At 43.2% G+C, this 23,342-nt stretch overlaps 1 protein-coding gene across 1 annotated transcript in view; it reads right to left on the minus strand.

The window, feature by feature from the left end:
- LOC124619704 overlaps positions 1 to 20,699 on the minus strand; it is a 39,637-nt gene extending 18,938 nt beyond the window's left edge. Inside the window, exons 1-2 of the mRNA XM_047146261.1 lie at positions 20,545 to 20,699; positions 5,154 to 5,339 (exon numbers count right to left, since the gene is read on the minus strand). Coding sequence (XP_047002217.1) covers positions 5,154 to 5,339; positions 20,545 to 20,619 — 261 coding nt within the window. The 5' untranslated portion in view covers positions 20,620 to 20,699. The remainder of the gene's footprint in view (positions 1 to 5,153; positions 5,340 to 20,544) is intronic.
- Positions 20,700 to 23,342: the final 2,643 nt, after the last annotated feature.

Genomic DNA, 23,342 nt, shown 5'->3' on the forward strand with positions numbered 1-23,342 from the left:
AGTAGCCGGACCACTTACCTCTTTGCCCGTCGAAGTTCCCGGCCAACTTGACTTACGTGGGAAGGGTCCAACCGACGTATCGAAGAAACCCTTGAAAACATTAATGTTTCTTTCGTCTCATGTACCTTGGTGTAAGGAAAATGTTTGTTTTCGTCATTGAAATGACACTTCGCTTTATTGTGATGCCTATGGAGATGTATATGTAAGAAATATTTCATTTCGGTATTTTAAAGTCACTATTAATGGAAATCATCTGTAGTGTGACATGAAACATTGCCTTGATAATTATTTTTCTCTGCTAGTCACCTTTGTAAGAATTACATATACAACAGTTTGGCCGTCAATACGAACTGACTCTTATTCCGAACATTAACGATACGTGACAATTCTTGTATGGTTTAGGTCTTCAAATTCGCTTTGCCACTCCATATACTTGCACTGCGCGGCGCTACGTTGTCTTGTCACGGCTGAAAGCGCGCTAGGCAGGAAGAGCAGTACGAACCGCTGTTGCAAGCGGTTCTTCGTGCGACAAAAACGAGTAACTTCAACAGTTAAAAAATAAATACTTGCAGTGCGTATTAGCACCTAAAGGTTTGGCACTGCATTTCTTTCATTGTATTCTTCATGCATAAAAAAATTTCGGGGTGGGTTTCGACATGTCGGGTTGGTCCATCCTCCGCGCGGGATACAATGGCCGATGGGCAGTGTCCAGTTTTCGTGCAAAGCGCTGGTCGAGTTCATTGGCTTGTTCGGAAGGGTAGGCCGACATTGCCCGCTTTCGGCCAGTCGGCTAAACGCTGCGTTGACAGAATCGGGGCGCTCTGTGCAATCTTTCTCAAACGATTTTACAGAAACTATTCGTTAACAAAATTCATTTATGCGTTGCTTGTAACTTAATATGCCAGCTTCATGATGACCTGCAGAGTATGTCGCTGCGTATGGAATGTAGGTAACATATTCAATTTTTCTCTAGACTTGGACGGATGTCTCTATTCTTCACCAATCACGCAAAAATTGATCTTATGTACCAAATTCATTTGCGATATCGCTCGCCAGCGATAAGGCCTGAATGAAATATGCACAGCGTTCGTCATATTTCATAAATGGTCTAAGATATCGAAATAAAATTTCGGTAAATGATAGCACGCAGAGGCAAGTATGTTACCATATGTTTATTGCGCAAAACTTCAGTATCTGTCGTGTTATTCCACTAAATACAAACTTTTCTATGAAAGAATGTAATTTTTAAGTGCCATGGTTAGCTAGTTAAATGAAAAATACTACGGGCTTTGCAACAATGAAAGCGAAGACTTTACACGATTATTTTTGTACTGAGGATGTTGTTTTTCATAAGGTATTGAACTGCTTTTCCTCGGTTCACTACTTAATAATGTTAACAAACCACAACTTCAGAATTCTCTCGCAGCTGTGTCTGCGCAACATGTTAGTGAGGTGTAAACTTCTTTGTGTTTTGGCAAAAGAAGCAAATTTAAACATGACGATTAGAGACATGTAGACTTTACTTAAAATTTGGCATTCATGACCCTCCTATGAAAGTTACGAATGGTTAACAAGCCAGGCGAAAATAAATAGCTGCGTTTGTTCGATTTTCAGCGGAATTCTCTCTGGATACCAACAAAGCATTCTTTCTGAATGATCACCCTGCAAGTGTGTGCGTGGAGGGTCTCCATTTACAAAAAAATTGAGCATTGACTTCAGTTTAGAACTCCACCTCCCCTCTAGCGCTCTGCACTTCCCCTACAACGCCTGACCGCAACCCACACCACAAGCATTCCCCCACGCGTGCCCTACCGACTGCGCATCTACGAGACATGTTACTCTGCGAGAACTCTAGCTCACAGCCAAATTCACCATCTCAATGAAAACTGAGAACATCTTAAAATATTTATGTCTCTGTAAATATTTTTAATTGTCACAGTGTAGGGAAAGCTACACTGTTATGAAGCTCTTAACGTTGGTTGACGGTTTTGAATTCGGCACGCAGAATACCGTGGCCAGGGCACGCGTGGGGAGAGTGATAGTGCTGGGGGCTGCAGTCGGGAGCTGTAGCGTGCTGGAGCGGGAGTTCCATTCTAAATCGAAGCCTACAATCACATTTTTGGCAATTATTAAGCGGGACCCCTCCACGCCCACAACTGCATGATGACCATTCAAAAAGATTTGCGTCTCTAAAAGAAATCCGCCGAAAATGCAGCAATTTATTTTCACCTTGTTTGATAACAATTTGTATCTTTCAGAGAAGTGTCATGAGCGGCCAATTTTGAGCAAAACCTACACGTTCCTCTTGTTTCCATGTTAAAATTTGCTTCTTTTGCCAAAACTCAGCGGTGTTTACATAATCTCACCTCACTTACATGTTGTGCAGACGCAAATGCGAGACAATTCTGAAACAGTGGGTTATTAAGTTTATTAAGAGAGGAACTGAGGAAAAGTATGGTCAATATCTTATGGAAAAGCACATCCGCAGTACAAAATAAACATGTAAAGACCTCACTTATGTCGTTCCAAAACTCGTAGCATTTCTCATGTCACCAGCTATCAAAGGCCCTCAAAAATTAAATTCTTTCATAGGAAAAGTCTGTAGATAGTAGAATAAGACGGTAGATAATGAAGCTTTGCATAATAACCATATGGCAAAATACTTTCCCCTTTGTATGCTATCATTCGTCAAAATCTCATTTCGACATTTCAAACAGTTCATGAAGTATGATGTATGATGTGGATATTTCACTCTGGCTTTATCGCCGGCGCAGTTTGATCGCAAGACTGGTGACAGACAGAGACTTCCACCAAAGTCTTAAGAAAAATTGAATATGTTAGCTAAATTTCATATGCAGCAACATATTATGCAATTCGCACCAAACGTAAAATCATAGCGACCCCTATTTTTCATTTCAAACTTTTTCGAATTTCGCGCAGTGTCTTTCTTCCACGTAAATATCACAGTAAGTATGACGTTTCTAGCATTTGTAGATTTAGAGAAAGCTTTTGACAAGATTGAGTGGAATACTCTCTTTTAAATTCTGAAGGTGGCGGGGGGTCTAACACAGGAAGCGAAAGGCTATACAGTATACAATTTGTAAAAGAACCAGATGGCAGTTATAAGAATCGAGGGGCATGATAGGGAAACAACGGCGGTTGGGAAGGGAGTGAGACAGGGCTGTAGCCTATCCCCGATGTTATTCATTGTATATTGAGCAAGCAGTAAAGGAAACAAAAGAAAACTTTGGAGTAGGAATTAAAATCGAAGGAGAAGAAATAAAAACTTTGAGGATTGCCGATGACATTGTAATTCTGTCAGAGACAGGAAAGGACCTGGAAAAACAGGTGAACAGAATGGACAGTGTCTTGAAAGGAGTATGTAAGATGAACGTCAACAAAAGCAAAACGAGGATAATGGAATGTAGTCGAATTAAGTCGGGTGATGCTGAGGGAATTACATTGGGAAATGAGACACGTAAAGTAGTACAGGAGTTTTGCTATTTGGGGAGCAAAATAACTGATGATGGTCGAAGTAGAGTGGATACAAAATGTAGACTGGCAATGCCAAGGAAAGCGTTTCTGAAGAAGGGAAATTTGCTAACATCGAGTATAGGTTCAAGTGTAAGGAAGTCTTTTCTAAAAGTATTTGTATGGAGTGTAGCCATGTATGGATGTGAAACATGGGTGGAGGTTCGAATCCTCGCTCGGGCATGGGTGTGTGTGTGCGTTTGTTCTTAGGATAATTTAGGTTAAGTAGTGTGTAAGATTAGGGACTGATGACCTTAGCAGTTAAGTCCCATAAGATTTCACGCACATTTGAACATTTTGAAACATGGGCGATAAATAGTTTATACAAGAAGAGAATAGAAGCTTTCGAAATGTGGTACTACAGAAGAATACTGAATATTAGATGGGTAGATCACGTGACTAATGAGGAGGTATTGAATAGAATCAGGGAGAAGAGGAGTTTGTGGCACAACTTGACTAGAAGAAGGGATCGGTTGGTAGCGTATATTCTGAGGCATGAAGGGATCACCAATTTAGTATTGGAAGGCAGCGTGGAGGGTAAAAATCGTGGAGGGAGACCAAGAGATGAATACACTAAACAGATTTATAAGGATGTAGGTTGCAGTAGGTACTGGGAGATGAAGAAGCTTGCACAGTATAGAGTAGCATGGAGAGCTGCATCAAACCAGTCTCTGGACTGAAGACCACAACAACAACAACAATATATACAAACAACAAGGGGTTCAAGCCCTCCCTCTCCCCCCTATGAAAAGCACGACCACACCATAACACTACAGCCTCCGAATTTTACTATTGGCACTACACACGCTGGCAGATTACGTTCACCAGGTATTCGCCATACCCACACTCTGCCATCGGATAGCCACACTGTATACCGTGATTCGTCGCTCCACACAACGTTTTTCCACTGTTCAATCGTCCAATGTTTACGCTCTTTACACTAAGCGAGGCGTCGTTTGGCATTTACCGGCGTGATGTGTGGCTTATGAGCAGTGCGAAATGTTCTGCGGCATCAAGGGATCACCAGTTTAGTGATGGAGGGAAGCGTGGAGGGTAAAAATCGTAGAGGGAGACCAAGAGATGAATACACTAAACAGATTCAGAGGGATGTAGGTTGCAGTAATTACTCAGAGATGAAGAAGCTTGCAGAGGATAGAGTAGCATGGAGAGCTGCATCAGACCAGTCTCTGGACTGAAGACAACAACAACAACATGACCATTAACGGAATGATGGGCAAATCATAATGAACCTGACATGTAAAGCTACAAGTGAAGCAAAAATGATTTTTTTAACCGAATGGTTTCTGTAAAACCGTTTGAGAAAGACTGCAGGGCTTGCGCGTCGATTCTATCATCGCCGGTCGAAAGATGGCAAACACTGCTCGGATTCCACTTCTGAACAAACGAATGAACTCGCTCAGCTTGGACGAAAACTGGTCACTGCCATCTTGCGCAACCTATAGTTGTTAGACGCGTATTGCCATGAAATACGGCTGAAGACACGGGCAGCACTAGCATTTGATTGCGCGGCTTGACGAGCAGTACTCTGAATGAAGAACCGGAGCGCTCTGGCCTACCACTCGCTACGCCGCAGGAGCCGAGTGAGGCGGCGGGAGACTGACCATCTTCCTGCGCTGGTGTCCGATCTCGCCGGTGAGGTAGCCGAGCAGCAGCACCGGCGTGATGATGAGGTAGGCCAGGCACACGCCCTGGCCCAGCGTGTCGGCGTCCGGAGACAGCCGGTGGAAGCTGACGGGCCCGCCGCCGCGCCCCAGCCGCGCCACCAGGGTCGTCGTGAGCAGCATCGCCTGCAACACGGCCAGCCGTCACCTCATACAGCTACTAACGTGCTACTCGATCTAAATGTTTAATGAACAAGCCGATACCACAGCGATTTACACTATTGGCCATTAAAACTGCTACACCAAGAAGAAATGCAGGTGATAAACTGGTATTCATTGGACAAATATACTATACTAGAACTGACATGTGATTACATTTTCACGCAATTTGGGTGCATAGATCCTGAGAAATCAGTACCCAGAACAACCACCTCTGGTCGTAATAACGGCCTTGATACGCCTGGGCATTGAATCAAACAGAGCTTGGATGCTGTGTACAGGTACAGCTGCCCATGCAGCTTCAACACGATGCCACAGTTCATCAAGAGTAGTGACTGGCGCATTGTGACGAGCCAGTTGATCGGTCACCATTGACCGGACGTTTTCCATTGGTGAGAGATCTGGAGAATGTGCTGGCCAGGGCAGCAGTCGAACATTTTCTGTATCCAGAAAGGCCCGTACAGGACCTGCAACATGCGGTCGTGCATTATCCTGCTGAAATGTAGGGTTTCGCAGGGATCGAATGAAGGGTAGAGCGCCGGCCGGTCCGATCTCGCTGGTGAGGTAGCCGAGCAGCAGCACCGGCGTGATGATGAGGTAGGCCTTGTGGTTCTAGGCGCTTCAGTTTTGAACCGCGTGACCGCTACGGTCGCAGGTTCGAATCTTGCCTCGGGCATGGTTGTGTGTGACGTCCTTACGTTAGTTAGGTTTAATTAGTTCTAAGTTCTAGGGGACTGATGACCACAGATGTTAAGTCCCATAGTGCTCAGAGCCATTTGAACCATTTTTGAAGGGTAGAGCAACGGGTCGTAACATATCTGAAATGTAACGTCCACTGTTCAAAGTGCCGTCAATGCGAACAAGGGGTGACCGAGATGTGTAACCAATGGCACCCCATACCATCACGCCGCGTGATACGCAAGTATGGCGATGACGAATACACGCTTCCAACGTGCGTTCACCGCGATGTCGCCAAACACAAATGCGACCATCATGATGCTGTAAACAGAACCTCGATTCATCTGAAAAAATTACGTTTTGCCATTCGTGCACCCAGGTTCGTTGTTGAGTACACCATCGCAGGCGCTCCTGTCTGTGATGCAGAGTCAAGGGTAACCGCAGCCATGGTCTCCCAGCTGATAGTCAATGCTGCTGCAAACGTCGTCGAACTGTTCTTGCAGATGGATGTTGTCTTGCAAACGTCTCCGTCTGTTGACTCAGGGATCGAGACGTGGCTGCACGATCCGTTACAGCCATGCAGATAAGATGCCTGTCATTTCGACTGCTAGTGATACGAGGCCGTTGGAATCCAGCACGGCGTTCCGAATTACCCTCCTGAACATACCGATTCCATATTCTGCTAACAGTCATTGGATCTCGACCAACGCGTGCTGCAATGTCGCGATACGATAAACCGCAATCGCGATAGGCTACAATCCGACCTTTACCAAAGTCGGAAACGTGATGGTAGGTATTTCTCCTCCTTACACGAGGCATCACAAGAACGTTTCACCAGGCAACACCGGTCAACTTCTGTTTGTGTATGAGAAATCGGTTGGAAACTTTCCTCATGTCGGCACGTTGTAGGTGTCGCCACCGGCGCCAACCTTGTGTGAATGCTCTGAAAAGCTAATCATTTGCATATAACAGCATCTTCTTCCTGTCGGTTAAATTTCGCGTCTGTATCGCGTGATCTTCGTGGTGTAGCAATCTTAATGGCTAGTAGTGTATTTGATCCTGTTACTTGTTTCCGAGTTTTGACGAGAAAATACGCTCTTAAAAAAAAAAAAAAGCGACGCACCACGATGAAATTATCAGTATGGGAAGGAAATCGGTGGATGCGATGTACATGTACAGACAAACAAATAATTACGATTCAGAGAAATTGTATGATATATTCAAGAGAAAGAGATTCACAAATTGAGCAAGTCAATAACGGGCTCGTCCATGTCTGACCCTTATGCAAGCAGTTACACGGCTTCGCATTGATCGATTGCGTTTTTATATGTCCTTCTGAGGGATATCGTGCCAAGTACTGTCCAATAGGCGCGTTAGATCGTTGAAATGCCGAGATTTTTCGAGGGTCCAGCCCATAATGTTCCAGACGTTCTCAACTACGGAGAGATCCAGCTTTCTTGCTGGCCGAGGTAGGGTTTGACAAGCACGAAGACGAGCAGCATAAACTCTTGCTGTGTGCGGGCGGGCATTATCTTGCTGCAATGTTAGCTCAGGATGGCTTGCCATGAAGAAACGGGGCATGGAGTCTCGTCGACATATCGGAGTGCTGTAAGGATGCCTCACATGACAACCAAAAGTGTCCAGCTATGAAACGACATGGCACAACAGACCATCACCCTTGGTTGTCGAGTCGTACCCACCACTGTCCAGGGCGTCTGTAGACCCTTTTTCAGCCTGGAATCTCACTGACTGAAGTATAATTGTCTTCAGTGATGAGTCCTGTTCCGAAGTGAGCTTCGATGAGAAGCGAAGAAGTGTCTGGTAAGGTCCCAGACAACGTAGGATACCAGCCTGACTGTGGCTCACCATGCGGCCTGACAACCGAGGTGATGGTCTGGGGTGCCATTTTTTTTCAAAGCAGAACCCCTTTGGTTGTCATCCATGGCACTCTTACAGCACAGCGATACGTCGACGATATTCTACGCTCTGTTTTGTTGCCCTTTATGGCAAGCCATTCTGGGCTTACACTTCAGCAAGCTAATGGCCTCGCACACCAGGAGTGAGTTTCTACTGCTTGTCTTCGTGTTTTCCAAACCTTACCTTGGCCTGCAAGACCGCCAGATCTCTTCCCAACTGAAAACGTTTGCTGCATTATGGTCAGGACCCTCCAAGTACCTCGGGATTTCGACGATCTAACGCGCCGATTGGACAGAATCTGCCATGATATCTCTCAAGGGGACGTCCATCAAGTCTATGAGTCAATGCTAAGCAGAAAAACTGCTTGCATAAGGGTGTTATTGACTTGCTCAAATTGCGTAGCTCTTTCTCCCGAATAAACCATCCAGTTTTTCGGAAACTATTCTCATTGGTTTTTTTTTTTTTTTTGTACTTGTACATCACATCTACCGATTTCGGTTCCACTTGGGTAATTCCTTCGCTTCGTGGTGCGTCGTTGTTTTTCTCTTTTTTTCATTATCTTACACCGTATAATGCTGAGTAAACAATAAACTTGCTTGGTGAATTATTGACATATTTTATTTTATTTTGTATTTAATTATAGTAGTTCCTACGTTTAATGAAGAATCCGACTCATCATGTTTTAAATTTTTTGTCCCTTAACCTGTCATTTCAGGGTTTTTCCAGTAGAATATAACTTTCAGTAGTCAATAAAAATTCTTGGGTAATTGGAATATTTTTAGTATTTAATTATCGTATTTTCTGAAACTGCTAAAAAATACGGATTTATCATCATGCAGATTTTCAATTTAGCATTAAAATCGTGACTAATACAAAAGGTAAAAGTCGTTTCAATTAAATCACTGAAAACAGGTAAACATTAAACAAATTTCACAATAAGTAAGAATTTTATGAAAGAAAGATAAAGTACAAATCAAATGAAAAAGATTGCATATTTGTACCAGAGAGGTCAAATTTCTAAAATCATTTTATTTTAATCAATTTGGATGCAATTATGAAAGAATTTGTTGCAAGAAGTCTGTTATAAAGCTGACTGTAATAACATTTTCAAGTAGAAACGTATTAATTGCTCAAGGTTATGAATGTGATCTTGATTGCGACTGGGATGACAGGCATACAACCGTCACAGTAGGCGATAAACGTTTTGCCATTTTAATCTCGGAAGCTGGAGTACCACAGGGCTCCATTCTGTCTCCCGCATTACTGTATAACAATACACTGCCGATGTACCTCGCCAGATGCACTGGAACGAAGATATAGCGTTATGCAGAGATGACACTGTATATTGGTGCCGAGAAAAGACAACAGATGACCAACAACAAATGAATACACAATACGTCAACGAGCTAGAAAAATGACTCTACTTCGGGGCTTATAATACCTCATGTTCAAGAAAGTCAGCTTTTTACCTTCAGATACAAAAACTTTATAAGAAGTAAAACGCAAACAACAGAAGGCGTCAAATTAAAATTATTGGGACAAGAAATAACACCAAAAATGAAAGCTAGTTTCCTCAGACTGACTGTTGGGTACATTAGCAGGGAAGAAACACCATAGCAAAAGCAAAACGATGATTAGGGCTTATAAAAATGTTTAAATGACATACAAAATGCTTTTCTAATGGAACATAGCTCGTACTTGCAAGACCTTCATTAAACCTTTATTCGAGTATGCAGTGCCTTTCTGGATGGCTAACCAAACACAAACAAAAAGAATTTTCAGTACGGAAAGAAGAATCCGAAGAATAGCTTCATCATCTAGTATACACATACTCCAAATAACGCCATATAACTGCTAATATAAAACTTTTAAAATACCGACTAACAGAAGTTGCTTGTAAAATCTGACTGAAGAGATGACAGAACTACTTGAGGATAAAATCGTTATTTTTCAGTATTCCAAGATTTCAGCACAATTATCTGCCACATCATACAATAACCCGATGCATACAGAAAAAAGACGAAAAATACAACGAAACAGATCAGCAAAGAGGACTGGCCAGTAATGTCAATCATTTCTTATACGAAAGTCAAAAAAGTCAAAATATGAAAATGAGAGGCATATTTACTCTGACAAGATAATCCTAGTTGATGTTTCCGAGGGATTCACTCACCAGTAAGGCGAATGCCGAGCTACTAATTTATATGTCAAACCGAAAGGAAAAAAAACAAAAACAATCAAATCTCTTCTTCGTCCCTGTCTACCAATAAATAAGTATACACCAGAAAAAAGCAAACATATGGCTGGAAAGATCTCTTAACAGCCCACTCTCTCCTTTGAGGAATGATAATGAAAGATGAAAAACAAGTCAGTGTTACAATAATTTTATCATGAAACTCCTCCATTGGTCAGTGTTCGCATAAATACAACTTTCTGTGGTCAGAGCTGCCTCTACAATTTTCATAAGCTTCTCGCATTATGCGATACATTTCTCGCGGCTCACACGAACAGCAAGAGGGCGTAATGGGTTACGAACAAGGGGCGAAAGTGGTGTTATTCTACGCCTGCAAGCAGCTGCAACCAATCCAGTGGACGTGAGTACAAGGCAAATGACGTAACAACCAAGTAGACATCAAAATTGCATCCGCAACACTACCGCAATCCCAGTTGTATAACATTGACAATGTGATATACGTAAGTTCATGTTTCAGTATTTATTTAGTAATAGTTACTCACAGAGCCGAAATGATACGATCTATGCCGATAAAAACGGCAAAAAAAGAAAAAAGAACAGGAAATATGACAGGAATAGCGGCAACAATCATAATAACCATGATGTGACGTAAAGTAAATAAGGTATTATGTAACTGTTCACAGAAAACAGTATTTGGAACCAAACTGTACACATATAAAAATGTTTCATAATGCTTATAAGTATGCTTTTCTGCTTATTGTAGAATAAAGGACCCACTGATGAAGGCGATATTTTAGCTGAAACTAGTTTGGGAATAAATAAATAAATAAATAACAAAAGTGTTTTGTATCAAGGTGGACCCACAATAGCATATAGTTACAAGTCAGTGTTTTCTCAGTATCTCTCAGAATGTCTCAATTGTTTCCATTTTGTTTAGGAGACAGTGCTATGATGGGATGTTGTGAATTTTCCAGAAGATTCAATAGAAATTTCAAGTGAACTGAAGCACCTTCTTCGTTTTTCATTTGTATTTGTGAACCAAGTTCCCAGGATCGAAATCACCCCCGACTGAGCCGAGTGAAATACGCGTCACGAGGCACAAACAAGGCCTGAGTCGAGAACATTTTTGCATAGAAGCGACTACTATCTGCCACCCCCCCCCCCCCCCTCCTCACAACCCGCCCCTTTTCCTTTTTCCTTCATACACTTTCACTGTGCAAGTTTCCGATATTGAATGTGATACACACTGTATACAAATATTTGCTCTTGGGCATCCCTTTCAGCCTGGCGACCCAAGTGGTCACTACTAATTGTGATACATCCTGTATAGAACTTCTTACAGTTGTGGCACCTTTGGCAACGCTGTCTGCTTGACGAACAAAGCAGCGATTTGTGTCGCTTGGGCCTTAAATCAGCCCTGAGGAGAAAGGGTTGTCATGTTCCTTATGAAGGAAACTGTGTGTGCGCGCGTGTGTGTGTGTGTGTGTGTGTGTGTGTGTGTGTGTTGTGGGGGAATTGGGGCGGGGGGGGGGACAATTCTAGAGGGAGGCCAAAGCTTGAATACATTTAGTGGTTTTAAATGCTTGAAGATTTCAGTAGTTATACAAAGATGGAAATTTTTGCACGGGACAGACTACTGTGGAGAACTACATAAAAGCAGTCTTCGGACTGAAGACCCCAAAATCAACAATACGTCACAGACTGCAGAGCATTAAAGACATAGTGGTAGCATTCAAAGATTTCAGGGAGGTGTTCGGCTTTGTTGATAGGTAAATTCTGTACAAAATAGTCTGACAATTCGGTGTTAAAGCTAAGTTAACACATCCAATCTGTTTATTTTATTTAGCGTTTTATGCTGCTAGAGAATCACAAGTAAATTAACAATTAGAAACAAAGATATTACAGACCATCAGTTCAATAAAGAAAAGGAAAAAAAATCAGAAGTTAATATCGAGGTTTTCCAACATTCAGCTGCTCGAGACAGTTCGGTGTAGTTCTCCCTAAAGTCCAGCGAAAGCACATAACGGGCTGTCTGAACAATATACAGGTGATTCAGCTGCCCTTGGCGATGAGGTTTATGCAACATACAATGCATTCAAAAACCATGCACGAGAGATTCATAACCTCTCGCTCACTATGTGCAAATTATTAGCGCTACAGAAAAATTAGTAGGACCTTTTTGGAGGAAACTTACTGCAGTTAAATTTCACTCTGGTATAAGCTTTTGCTGGAGGCCACAGTTTATGAGTTATTCAAGAAAAGCTCGTTTGAAAGTCACTTTTGTACGTTTTTCTTCAATCTCGGGAACTATGGCCTCTGGCGAAAACTTATCTCAGTACAAAATTTGATTACACAAATTTTCTACGAAGAGCTTGTAACCTCCCCCTCTCTTATCGACCTTAATGACAGTGAAAAATTAAACCACGTGCACCTAATGGAGATTTGGGAAAAGCAATCGTCACCGAAGTTAATCTGTCGGTAAAGAGGGAGGAAAGGGTTACATCTAAATGAAAGGAAAAATGCAAATGAAACTGGTGGAAATTAATTTTTAAAAGAGATAAAGTTAATAAAGAAAGTAAATGTGCGGCCGTTACGTTAACAATTAACTAGCGGTAATTAGATATTGGAGATTTGGGGGAAATTACGGTCGCCAGTCCTAAGGACAATTACTATAGTAACTGAAAAAGAAAGGTTATTACACATATAATTAGCACTTGAAGCGTGACACCTGAAGGTTGACACGTGTAGTGTGAAAACTGAAAGTTTGTCAGAAGTAATAAATTTCGCTACACGCTGACTCAATTTAGCAAAAGAATTAATAAAACCGGAAAATCGAAAGTTGATTTAGTGACTGAAATTAACAGTGAGCTTTGTTTCTGAAGCACATCGAAATTCAGTAAAATTCGGTTAGTCTTGGGCTACCTCAACAATCATTTCAAAAGCTACTTGAAACTACGCAATTTAGAAACAAGAGATTTAACTTTGAACTTGAATTAAATGATTCCGAATAATTAACAATAGTAAAATTTAGTACGTACCAATCTGAGCTGCAGTCACAGGAAAGCTAAAATACGGTAACAAAACTCGCAGTCTTAATTTGTGCTTGTGTAATCTAAATATTGTAGCCAGCTATGAATACCTTAACTGAACTTTGAAATTAAAGCAGTGAAATCGAATGATATTACTTTAATGCTGGCGTTTGAATTTCAACGACACTCGGGTTCATTCCGGAAAAGGAAGGGACCCTGCTTGGTAATGCAATTGGGACAATGAGCAACAAAGGTTCATGCTACGTTGCTGTAATTTGGTGAGAAAAATTTAACAGTTTGAAAAGCTGAGGTCTGCCATATAGTTCTAAAACTTTACGTGCTACCAGTCTTCCTTGGTTGATTGAAGGTTTGAAGTCGGCGATCGAGGAGGTGGCGACAGTCACTCATTGTCGGCCGTGTCTGTTGCAGAAGCTGGATGTTGGCGCACCTTCTTCTCGACACGGTCTCCAGCCGAAACGGACTCTTGATGTGTGCCAGCTAACGCTTCCCGTCCGCGACACCGTGTCAGAAACTATCATAGCAATTCGAGCCCAATTACATGCTGCCAATCCCCGAAAGCGCGGCAACTCGCGGGAGCGTCACACAACACACCTACTCCAGCCAGACTCTGCTCTGCCCGCACTCCACGCGGCAGAGTTAACACTACCAAAGATCATAAACACTTTGGTTCTCCACACGACCTATCGATGTAATCGTTCGATAGCATAGTTTCCCCTAGGCCAGACCCAGCGTAAAAATACAAATAATCTTTACACAACAAACCGATTATACATCGACACAAATGCATGCATCTACAAATAGTAAAACAATTACAATACACAAAGAGACAGAAACGTCATATCTTCAGGTATCAAAATAAGGAAAAAAATTTATAGTACAATAGATGGAAATAGGAGGATATGCATTTCCGGCGTTACAAGCTCTCTCTCTCTCTCTCTCTCGCTTTCTCTCTCTCTCTTCAGAAAAGAATCACAATACAAAAAAATTAAGGCAGTGTAATGAAATTTCAGGACTACATTTGTCTACGTAACATATTTAAATGATTAACACTGCAAGATGACTTGTTAATGCAAGCTAGAGATAAGCCATTGCAAACGTGAAATGCTGTCATACTAATAACAGGTTAACAGCGAGACTGTTGAATGCACGCACGCAAACGTACATGCATTGTGTTGTACATGTGCCGGCTGTCAGTTTGTGGGATGGAGTTCCACGCCTATTGCACTTGCTCGGTCATTAGAGGGACGGTTAAAACTGTGGATGATGCTGGAGATGTCCGGCCGATGATGTCCCACAAGTGCTTGATTGGAGACAGATCTGGTGATCCAGCATGCCAAGGTGATATGTCGACTATCTGTACAGCCTGTTGGCTTACAACAGCGGTATATGGGCGAGCGTTATCCTCTTGGAAAACATTCCCTGGAATTCTGTTCATCAATGGCAGCACAACAGATCGAATTACCAGATTGATGTAAAAATGTGCAGTCAGGTTGCGAGGAATAACCACGTGAGTTCTCCTGCTGTCATACTAAAACGCTGCCCAGATCATAACTCCAGGTGTAGGTCCAGTGTGTCTGGCACAGAAGTAGGTCGGTTGCAAGCTCTCAACTGGCCTCCATTTAATCAACGCACAGCCATCACTGGCACCGATGCAAAACCAGTTTTCATCAGAAAACACAACACTCTTCCACGTTGCCTTCCAATGAGCTCTCGCTTCACACCACTGAAGCCGCAAATGGCGGTGGTTTGGGGGCAGTGGAATCTACATCTCCATCTTCATCTACATGGTTACTCTGCAATTCACACTTAAATGCCTGGCAGAGGGTTCATTGACCCATTTTCATACTACTTCTCTGCCATTCCACTCTCGAATGGCACGTGGGAAAAAGGAGCGCCTAAATCTTTCCGTTCGAGCTCCTCGGTTGGGTTGTTTTGGGGGAGGAGACCAAACAGCGACGTCATCGCTCTCATCGGATTACGGAAGGACGGGGAAGGAAATCGGCCGTGCCCTTTCGAAGGAACCATCCCGGCATTTGCCTGGAGCGATTTAGGGTAATCACGGAAAACCTAAATCATGATGACCGGTTCAAGCTCTGATTTCTCTTATTTTATTATGATGATCATATCTCCCTACGTAGGTGGGTGTCAACAAAATATTTTCGCATTCTGAAGAGAAAGCTGGCGATTAAAATTTCGTAAATGGATCTCGCCGCAAAGAAAACTGCCTTTGTTTCAGTGACTGCCACTCTAACTCGCGTATCATATCAGTGACACTCTCACCCCTATTGCGCGATAGCACGAAACGAGCTGCCCTCCTTTGCACTTTTTTGATGTCCTCCGTCAATCCTACCTGGTAAGGATCCCACATCGCGCAGAAATATTCCAGCAGAGGACGGACAAGTGTAATGTGTGCTGTCTCTTTAGTGGGTTTGTCGCATCTTCTAAGTGTTCTGCCAACAAAGCGCAGTCTTTGTTTCGCCTTCCCCACGAAATTATCTATGTGGTCTTTCCAATTTAAGTTGCTCGTAATTGTAATTTCTATGTATTTGGTCGAACTGACAGCTCTTGGATTTGTGGGATTTATCGTATACCCAAAATTTATCTGATTTCTTTTAGTACTCATGTGGATGACCTCGCACTTTTCTTTGTTTAATGCTAATTCCCACTTTTCGCACCATACAGAAATTCTCTGTAGACCATATTGTAATTGGAATTGATCGTCTGATGATTTTACTAGACGGTAAATTACAGCGTCATCTGCAAACAATCTAAGGGGGCTGTTCAGATTATCACCTAGATCATTTATATAAATCAGGAACAGCAGAGGGCCTATGACACTACCTTGCGGAATGCCAGATATCACTTCCGTTCTACTTGATGATTTACCGTCTGTCACTACGAACTGTGACCTCTCTGAGAGGAAATCACGAATCCAGTCACACAACTGAGACGATACACCATATGCAGGCAATCTGATTAATAGTCGCTTGTGAGGAACGGTATCAAAAGACTTCTGGAAATCTAGGATTATGGAATTGATCTGAGATCCCTTGTCGACAGCACTCATTACTTCATGAGAATAAAGAGATGGCTATGTTGCACAAGAACGATATTTTCTGAATCCTTGTTGGTTATGCATCAATAAGTCATTTTCTTCAAGGTGATTCATAATGTTCGAGTACAGTATGTGCTCCAGAATAGTACTGCAAATCGAGGTCAGTGATACGGGTCTGTAATTAAATGGGTTACTCCTATTTCCTTTCTTGAATATTGGTGGAGTACAGCATATGCTCCAGAATAGTACTGCAAATCGAGGTCAGTGATATGGGTCTGTAATTAAATGGGTTACTCCTATTTCCTTTCTCGAATATTGGTGTGACCTGTGGTACTTTCCAGTCCTTAGGAACAGACCTTTCGTCTAGTGAGCGGTTGTATATGATTGCTAAGAAAGGCGCTATTTCGTCTGCATACTCTGAAAGGAAACTGATTGGTATACGATCTGGACCAGAAGACTTGCATTTCTTAAGTGATTTGAGTTGTTTTGCAACACCTAAGATATCTACTTTTATGTCGCTTATGCTAACAGCTGTTTTGGTTTAGAATTCTGGAATATTTACTTTGTCTTCTTTCGTGAAGGAATTACGGAAAACTGTATTCAGTAACTCTACTTTAGTGGCACCATCATCGGTAACATTGACTGTTTTTTGCCACTGGTGTACTTTACATATGACCAGAATCTCTTTGGGTTTCCTACCACATTTTGAGACAATGTTTCATTGTGGAAACTATTAAAAGCATCTGTCATTGACGTCCGCACTAAATTTGGAGCTTCCGTGAAACTTAGCCAGTCTTGGGAATTTTGCGTTCTTCTGAATTTGGCAGGCTTTTTTCGTTGCTTTTGCAACAGTGTTCTGACGTGTTTTGTGTACCATGGTTGATCAGCCCCGTCTCCTATTAACTTATGCGGTATGAATCTATCGATTGCTGTCGATACTGTATCTTTGAATGCACGTTACAGGGCGATTGGCTTGAAGTAACCGATTTTTAACAGCTGGTTGTGTCACTGTGGTGCCAACCGCTGCTCAGATTTCTGCTGCAGATGCAGTACGATGCGTCAGACCCACACGCCGGACACGATGCTCCGACCGTCCGTTCTCGACAGCATTTCAGCCAGAATTCATGTACAGTTCAAACTAAGTGAAGTGTTGATAATGGCATCTTTGTTGTTTTAAAGGCATTCCCTACTAACATCAATGCAAAGGTAACTAACACTCACGACCGTTACAGCGTGTATTCAGAGCAAACCTGATTTGCATCCTCATAGTGACTCCATTAGCGCCATTCTTATGCGATTGCCGCGAAGTTTGCTTAGGCGTCATCTTTCAGATGTAGAAACAAGTCAACTAACTTTCGTTTATGTCGCTCGACTCCTTCTTGGTGTTGCTATTGTTGTGGATTGGCCAGAGCGCCAACCCACAATGAGAGGAAGCCGAAAGGCACGCGTTAAGCTCACGCAGGCTGGCGTGAGGTCTGGAACAGGACAATGTCTTGAGACTAGCAAAAAAGGTACGTAGCTTCTGGAATACTTAACTTTAATCCACAATTAGTGAACATCGGTCTGACGGTACATGCATCACAAGATAAATAGCAATTGATAATGGCGCCTTGCTAGGTCGTAGCAAATGACGTAGCTGAAGGCTTTGCTAACTATCGTCTCGGCAAATGAGAGCGTAATTTGTCAGTGAACCATCGCTAGCAAAGTCGGCTGTACAACTGGGCCGGGTGCTAGGAAGTCTCTCTAGACCTGCCGTGTGGCGGCGCTCGGTCTGCAATCACTGATAGTGGCGACACGCGGGTCCGACGTATACTAGCGGACCGCGGTCGATTTAAAGGCTACCACCTAGCAAGTGTGGTGTCTGGCGGTGACACCACAGCTATTTTTTTCCGTCATGTATACAAGGTACAAGGTGTACTTGGCAGAACACTCGCTCCGAATTCTGCCGCTAGGTACCTTCACTAGACACCATTTTGTATCAGCTGCCCTAGCGGCATAGGCATGGAAACATTATTTGGCCAGTGTGAAAGTTTTTGTAAGCGTTGTTTTACTTGTTCGGCGGTTTTTCAACGACAGGCATTAAATACCTACATACTAACATCAGGGTCTATTGGCTGTAAACGAATTTTGACCGAAGATCTGAAGATGAACCGCGTCGCAGAAAAATTCGTTCCACATGTGCTTTTTGATGTCTGTCCAGAGAGCCATTCTTTTTCAGGTGTATCATGTATTTTTTTAGTGAAGAAGTCACATTTACCAATCAAGGCTAGGTAAGCCGCCGAAACAGCCCCACTGGTCTGTTGACAGTCCACGTTGGCTTCGTTAGGTGGGACGTCAGAGTCCATGGAGCGTAAAAGTATGGTGTGGGATAGTGAACCATCAGCTCATAGGCCCGTTTTTCATAGATGGAACATTCAACGCGCTCAAGTATCGCGGCCAACTAAAAGGCCATCCGCCACGGATGCTAGAGGACGTTCCTCTGCAGACTATGGGGAATCTGTGCTACCAAAATGATGGCTGTTCCACCCATACTGCACGAAGTACTACACCATGTCTTCACGAAATATCATTCAAATACTATCGTTATTGTATTCTGTTGCAAATGGAGACAATCACTTTGCTAAAAGGCGTCTTGTTTCGGCTCATCAGTGCGTGTTTCGTAAGTAGTTGGAGACTCTCGATTTAATAGTATGATTTCAGGTCGATGAATCAAGAAAAGTAGGCATCCACGTTCATATTAATAATATAAAAAAAATGAAATGATCGTATGGCATTGTTGGCCGGGAGGCCCCATTCGGAATACCTATTTTGAATATAGTTTTTGCATAACCTTGCCGTTTAGGTATGAAAGTAATCTACGTTTAATCTACTAACTAGATATCCATCAACTGATTGAGATGCAATGAGTTTTGTATATTTTGATTGTTTCGATGATGTTTACGGGGCAGTAATTGTTAAACTCAATGTTAAAATGTAGTTACAACCACCTTCTACAGCAGAAAAGTACCAAAATGACGCGTTTCGAAGCAGCAAACCTTCCTCTTCAGAATTATTCTACAAGAATCTTACAAAAGTGCTAAAGATAAAAATAGAGATAAAAGTATTAATAATTTGTTTTCACATCGTTTCTAATCGTGTCTTGCTATAACGTGTTTAATAGTTTCAGTACATTTTTATAGAATAGTTCTGATGATGAAGACTTGCTCCTTTGAAAGCCGTCAGATGTAGTGCTCTGCACTTGAAAGGTGGTTGAGCCTATAGTTTAGTTCAAATGGTTCAAATGGCTCTAAGCCCTATGGGACTTAACATCTGAGGTTATCAGTCCCCTAGACGTAGAACTAATTAAACTAACCTAAGGACATAACACACATCCATGCCCGAGGAAGGATTCGAACCTGCGACCGCACCAACAGCGAGGTTCCGCACTGAAGTGCCTAGAACCACTCGGCCACAGCGGCCGGCTACAGTTTAGTACTGAGTTTTGTATACTTCCTATCAGATTAATTTCTTGGGGCACGACACGTTTTCAAACTCGTGGGATTACTTATCTACCTAAAAAATGGTAATTTTACAATTTGGCCACCTCTTATACAAAATTTCTGCTGACTCTATCTGCACATTCAAGAAAGAAAATTGTAAATATTTGCCGTAACACCACATACATGGCGCTTACGAATGTTAACGCAGGTACATGCTGTAATATAAACAGCAACGGTCCCGTTGTAGTTCGACGACGCACATCAGAAATTAGATTTTTGACCGTCGAAACTCACCGAGATACCGCGTGGTTACACTCAGGACTCGCATTCTGGAGGACGACGGTTCGGATCAGGTGTTATTTTATTACCAAAAGTTGAAAATACCGCTTCAGTTGTAAAGTTCTTTTATTATCACACGACCGGTTTCGGGCTGTTATAAGCCTATCTTCAGGTATCCTAACTTTGTGCTGTGGCCCCCGAGCGCCGCAGTGGACATGTACTAAGCGTGGTGTGCTACCTATGAAGCTACTGTTCTATCTCTAATGACCTCGACGTCGATGGGACGTTAAAGCCCAATCTTCCTTCGTTCATTTCTTATAATTACTGACAAGACTAACGTGATGGGTTCAGACCGTTAGTGGGTGTTTGCTCCTATCGTAAGCCCTAATACGTTTTGCGTAAGCACTTATTACCCTAAGCAGAGATATACTGAAAGAACAGGAAAAGAATGGAGTAGGAAGGCGAGTGATAACAAGAGATGGTGGAACCTGCTCCTGCTATGTGGTTGGCGGGTACTCACAATCTCGAGGATCTTGAGAATAAAACCGGGCTGCTTGAGGTCCTTCACCTTGACGGCGAACATCTTGGCCTGCATGTCTGGAGCACACGGAGGCGAGGCGGTGGACTGCGGTCTGGTGGATGCAGAAGCTCCGCCGGCCAAGCGATGCTGCGCTGTGTGTGTGTGTGCGTGTGTGTGTGTGTGTGTGTGTGTGAGTGAGCACACTGCCCACGCCGCCCGGCACGTTGCCGTAGCAAACAGCTAATGGACGACTTCCCACTGCGGCGGCGGCCGACCCCGGAATGCGACCTCTTTCTTTTGCTTCTGCTGCTGTCTTTTATTACACTACTGGTCATTAAAATTGCTACACCAAGAAGAAATGCAGATGATAAACGGGTATTCATTGAACAAATATATTATACTACAACTGACATGTGATTACATTTTCACGCAATTTGGGTGCATAGATCCTGAGAAATCAGTACCCAGAACAACCACCTCTGGCCGTAATGACGGCCTTGATACGCCTGGGCACTGAGTCAAACAGAGCTTGGATGGCGTGTACTGGTACAGCTGCCCATGCAGCTTCAACACGATACCACAGTTCACCAAGAGTACTCACTGGCGCAATGTGACGAGCCAGTTGCTCGGCCACCATTGACCAGAAAGGCGCGTACAGGACCTGCAACATGCGGTCGTGCATTATCCCGCTGAAACGTAGGCTTTCGAAGGGATCGAATGAAGGGTAGAGCCACGGGTCGTAACACTTCTGAAATGTAACGTCCACTGTTCAAAGTGCCGTCAATGCGAACAAGAGGTGACCGAGACGTGTAACCAATGGCACCCCATACCATAACGCCGGGTGATACGCCAGTATGGCGATGACGAATACACGCTTCCAATGTGCGTTCACCGCGATGTCGCCAAACACGGATCCGACTATCATGATGCTCTAAACAGAAACTGGATTCATCAGAAAAAATGATGTTTTGCCATTCGTGCACCCAGGTCCGTCGTTGAATACACCATCGCAGGCACTCCTGTCTATGATGCAGCGTCAAGGGTAACCGCAGCCGTGGTGTCCGAGCTGATAGTCCATGCTGCTGCAAACGTCGTCGAACTGTTCGTGCAAATGGTTGTTGTCTTGCAAACGTCCCCATCTGTTGAGTCAGGGATCGAGACGTGGCTGCACGATCCGTTACAGCCATGCGGATAAGATGCCTGTCATCTCGACTGCTAGTGATACGAGGCCGTTGGGATCCAGCACGGCGTTCCGTATTACCCTTCTGAACCCACCGATTCCATATTCTGCTAAGAGTCATTTGATCTCGACCAACGCGAGCAGCAATGTCGCGATACGATAAACCGCAATCGCGATAGGCTACAATCCGACCTTTATCAAAGTCGGAAACGTGATGGTATGCATTTGTCCTCTTTACACGAGGCATCGCAACAACGTTTCACCACGCAATGTCGATCAACTGCTGTTTGTGTATGAGAAATCGGTTGGAAACTTTCCTCATGTCAGCACGTTGTAGTAGTCGCCACAGGCGCCAACCTTGTGTGGATGCTCTGAAATGCTAATCATTTGCATGTCACAGCATCTTCTTCCTGTCGGTTAAATTTCGCGTCTGTAGCACGTCATCTTCGTGGTGCAGCAATTTTAATGGCCAGTAGTGTATTTCTACGTCCAGTAATGGAAAAGAGACGTAGTTAGAGACGGGACGCCTCACCTTTATCCTGTTGTCAGACGGAGGAGGCGGAGAGCCCCATGCGGTAGCCGAAGAAGGCGTCGATGAGGTAGAGCAGCGCAGACAGCAGCGCCAGGCAGCCCAGGGAGAGGCCCGAGGCTCGCTCGCTGGCCACCAGCCCGGAGAGCTCGGCGCGGACGCGCGCCCAGTCATATTCGCAGAGTAGCAATTTTAATGGCCAGTAGCGTACTTGTCAGCTCGTATGACATCGCAAACAATCAAAATACAAAGAACGTTATAGGAAACGTGCGTATTCGAAAATGCGTTGCTGGTGGACATGAGTGGAAACTAAGTTTCTAAAAGGTTGAGCGACAGGGTAGCTACAATTAAACTTTCGCTAGTTGAGTCATTGTAGAGGCAAAGCTATTGACAGTACGTTACCCAGTATTATAGGAATCATGTTCAGATAATGCTCTGGAAGACTTTCATTCTTAGTATTGTTAGTGTCATGACTTGCTGTAAGGCACAGTATTGGTACGGCGACATAGGGGTGAAACACAAACATCAGTGTGGATTACAATGCAAACGGTCAACACGGTTCTGGAGAAGATGAACCGGCAATTTGTGCTGCTGCTCTTCGCGAGATTGACGAATTACAGTATTTTAAATTAAATTAAATTTATTACTACGAATTTTAGACCTGTTATCTGTAAACTCTACGCAGGTTGTATACATTCGTTAATCATGGTGATATACAATGTTTTATATTTTACATGTAGTAGTAAATCGTGTTAACAACTAAATTCAACAAAATACTTACGGATTACAATTGCAAATAACCTAAATTGGAACGATCACATATATAATATTGTGGGTAGAACAAACAAAAGACTGCGATTCATTGGCGGAACACTTAGAACGTGCAACAGGTCTACTAAAAAGACTTCTTACACCACGCTTGTCCGCCCTATTCTGGAGTATTGCTGTGCGGTGTGGGATCCGCATCAGGTGGGACTGACGGATGACATCGAAAAAGCACAAAGAAGGGCAGCTCGTTTTGTATTATCGCGAAATAGGGGAGATAGTGATGATACGTGAATTGGAGTGGCAATCATTAAAACAAAGGCG

This window comes from Schistocerca americana, chromosome 6 (assembly GCF_021461395.2).
Source record: "Schistocerca americana isolate TAMUIC-IGC-003095 chromosome 6, iqSchAmer2.1, whole genome shotgun sequence".
Classification (NCBI taxonomy): Eukaryota; Metazoa; Arthropoda; class Insecta; order Orthoptera; family Acrididae; genus Schistocerca; species Schistocerca americana.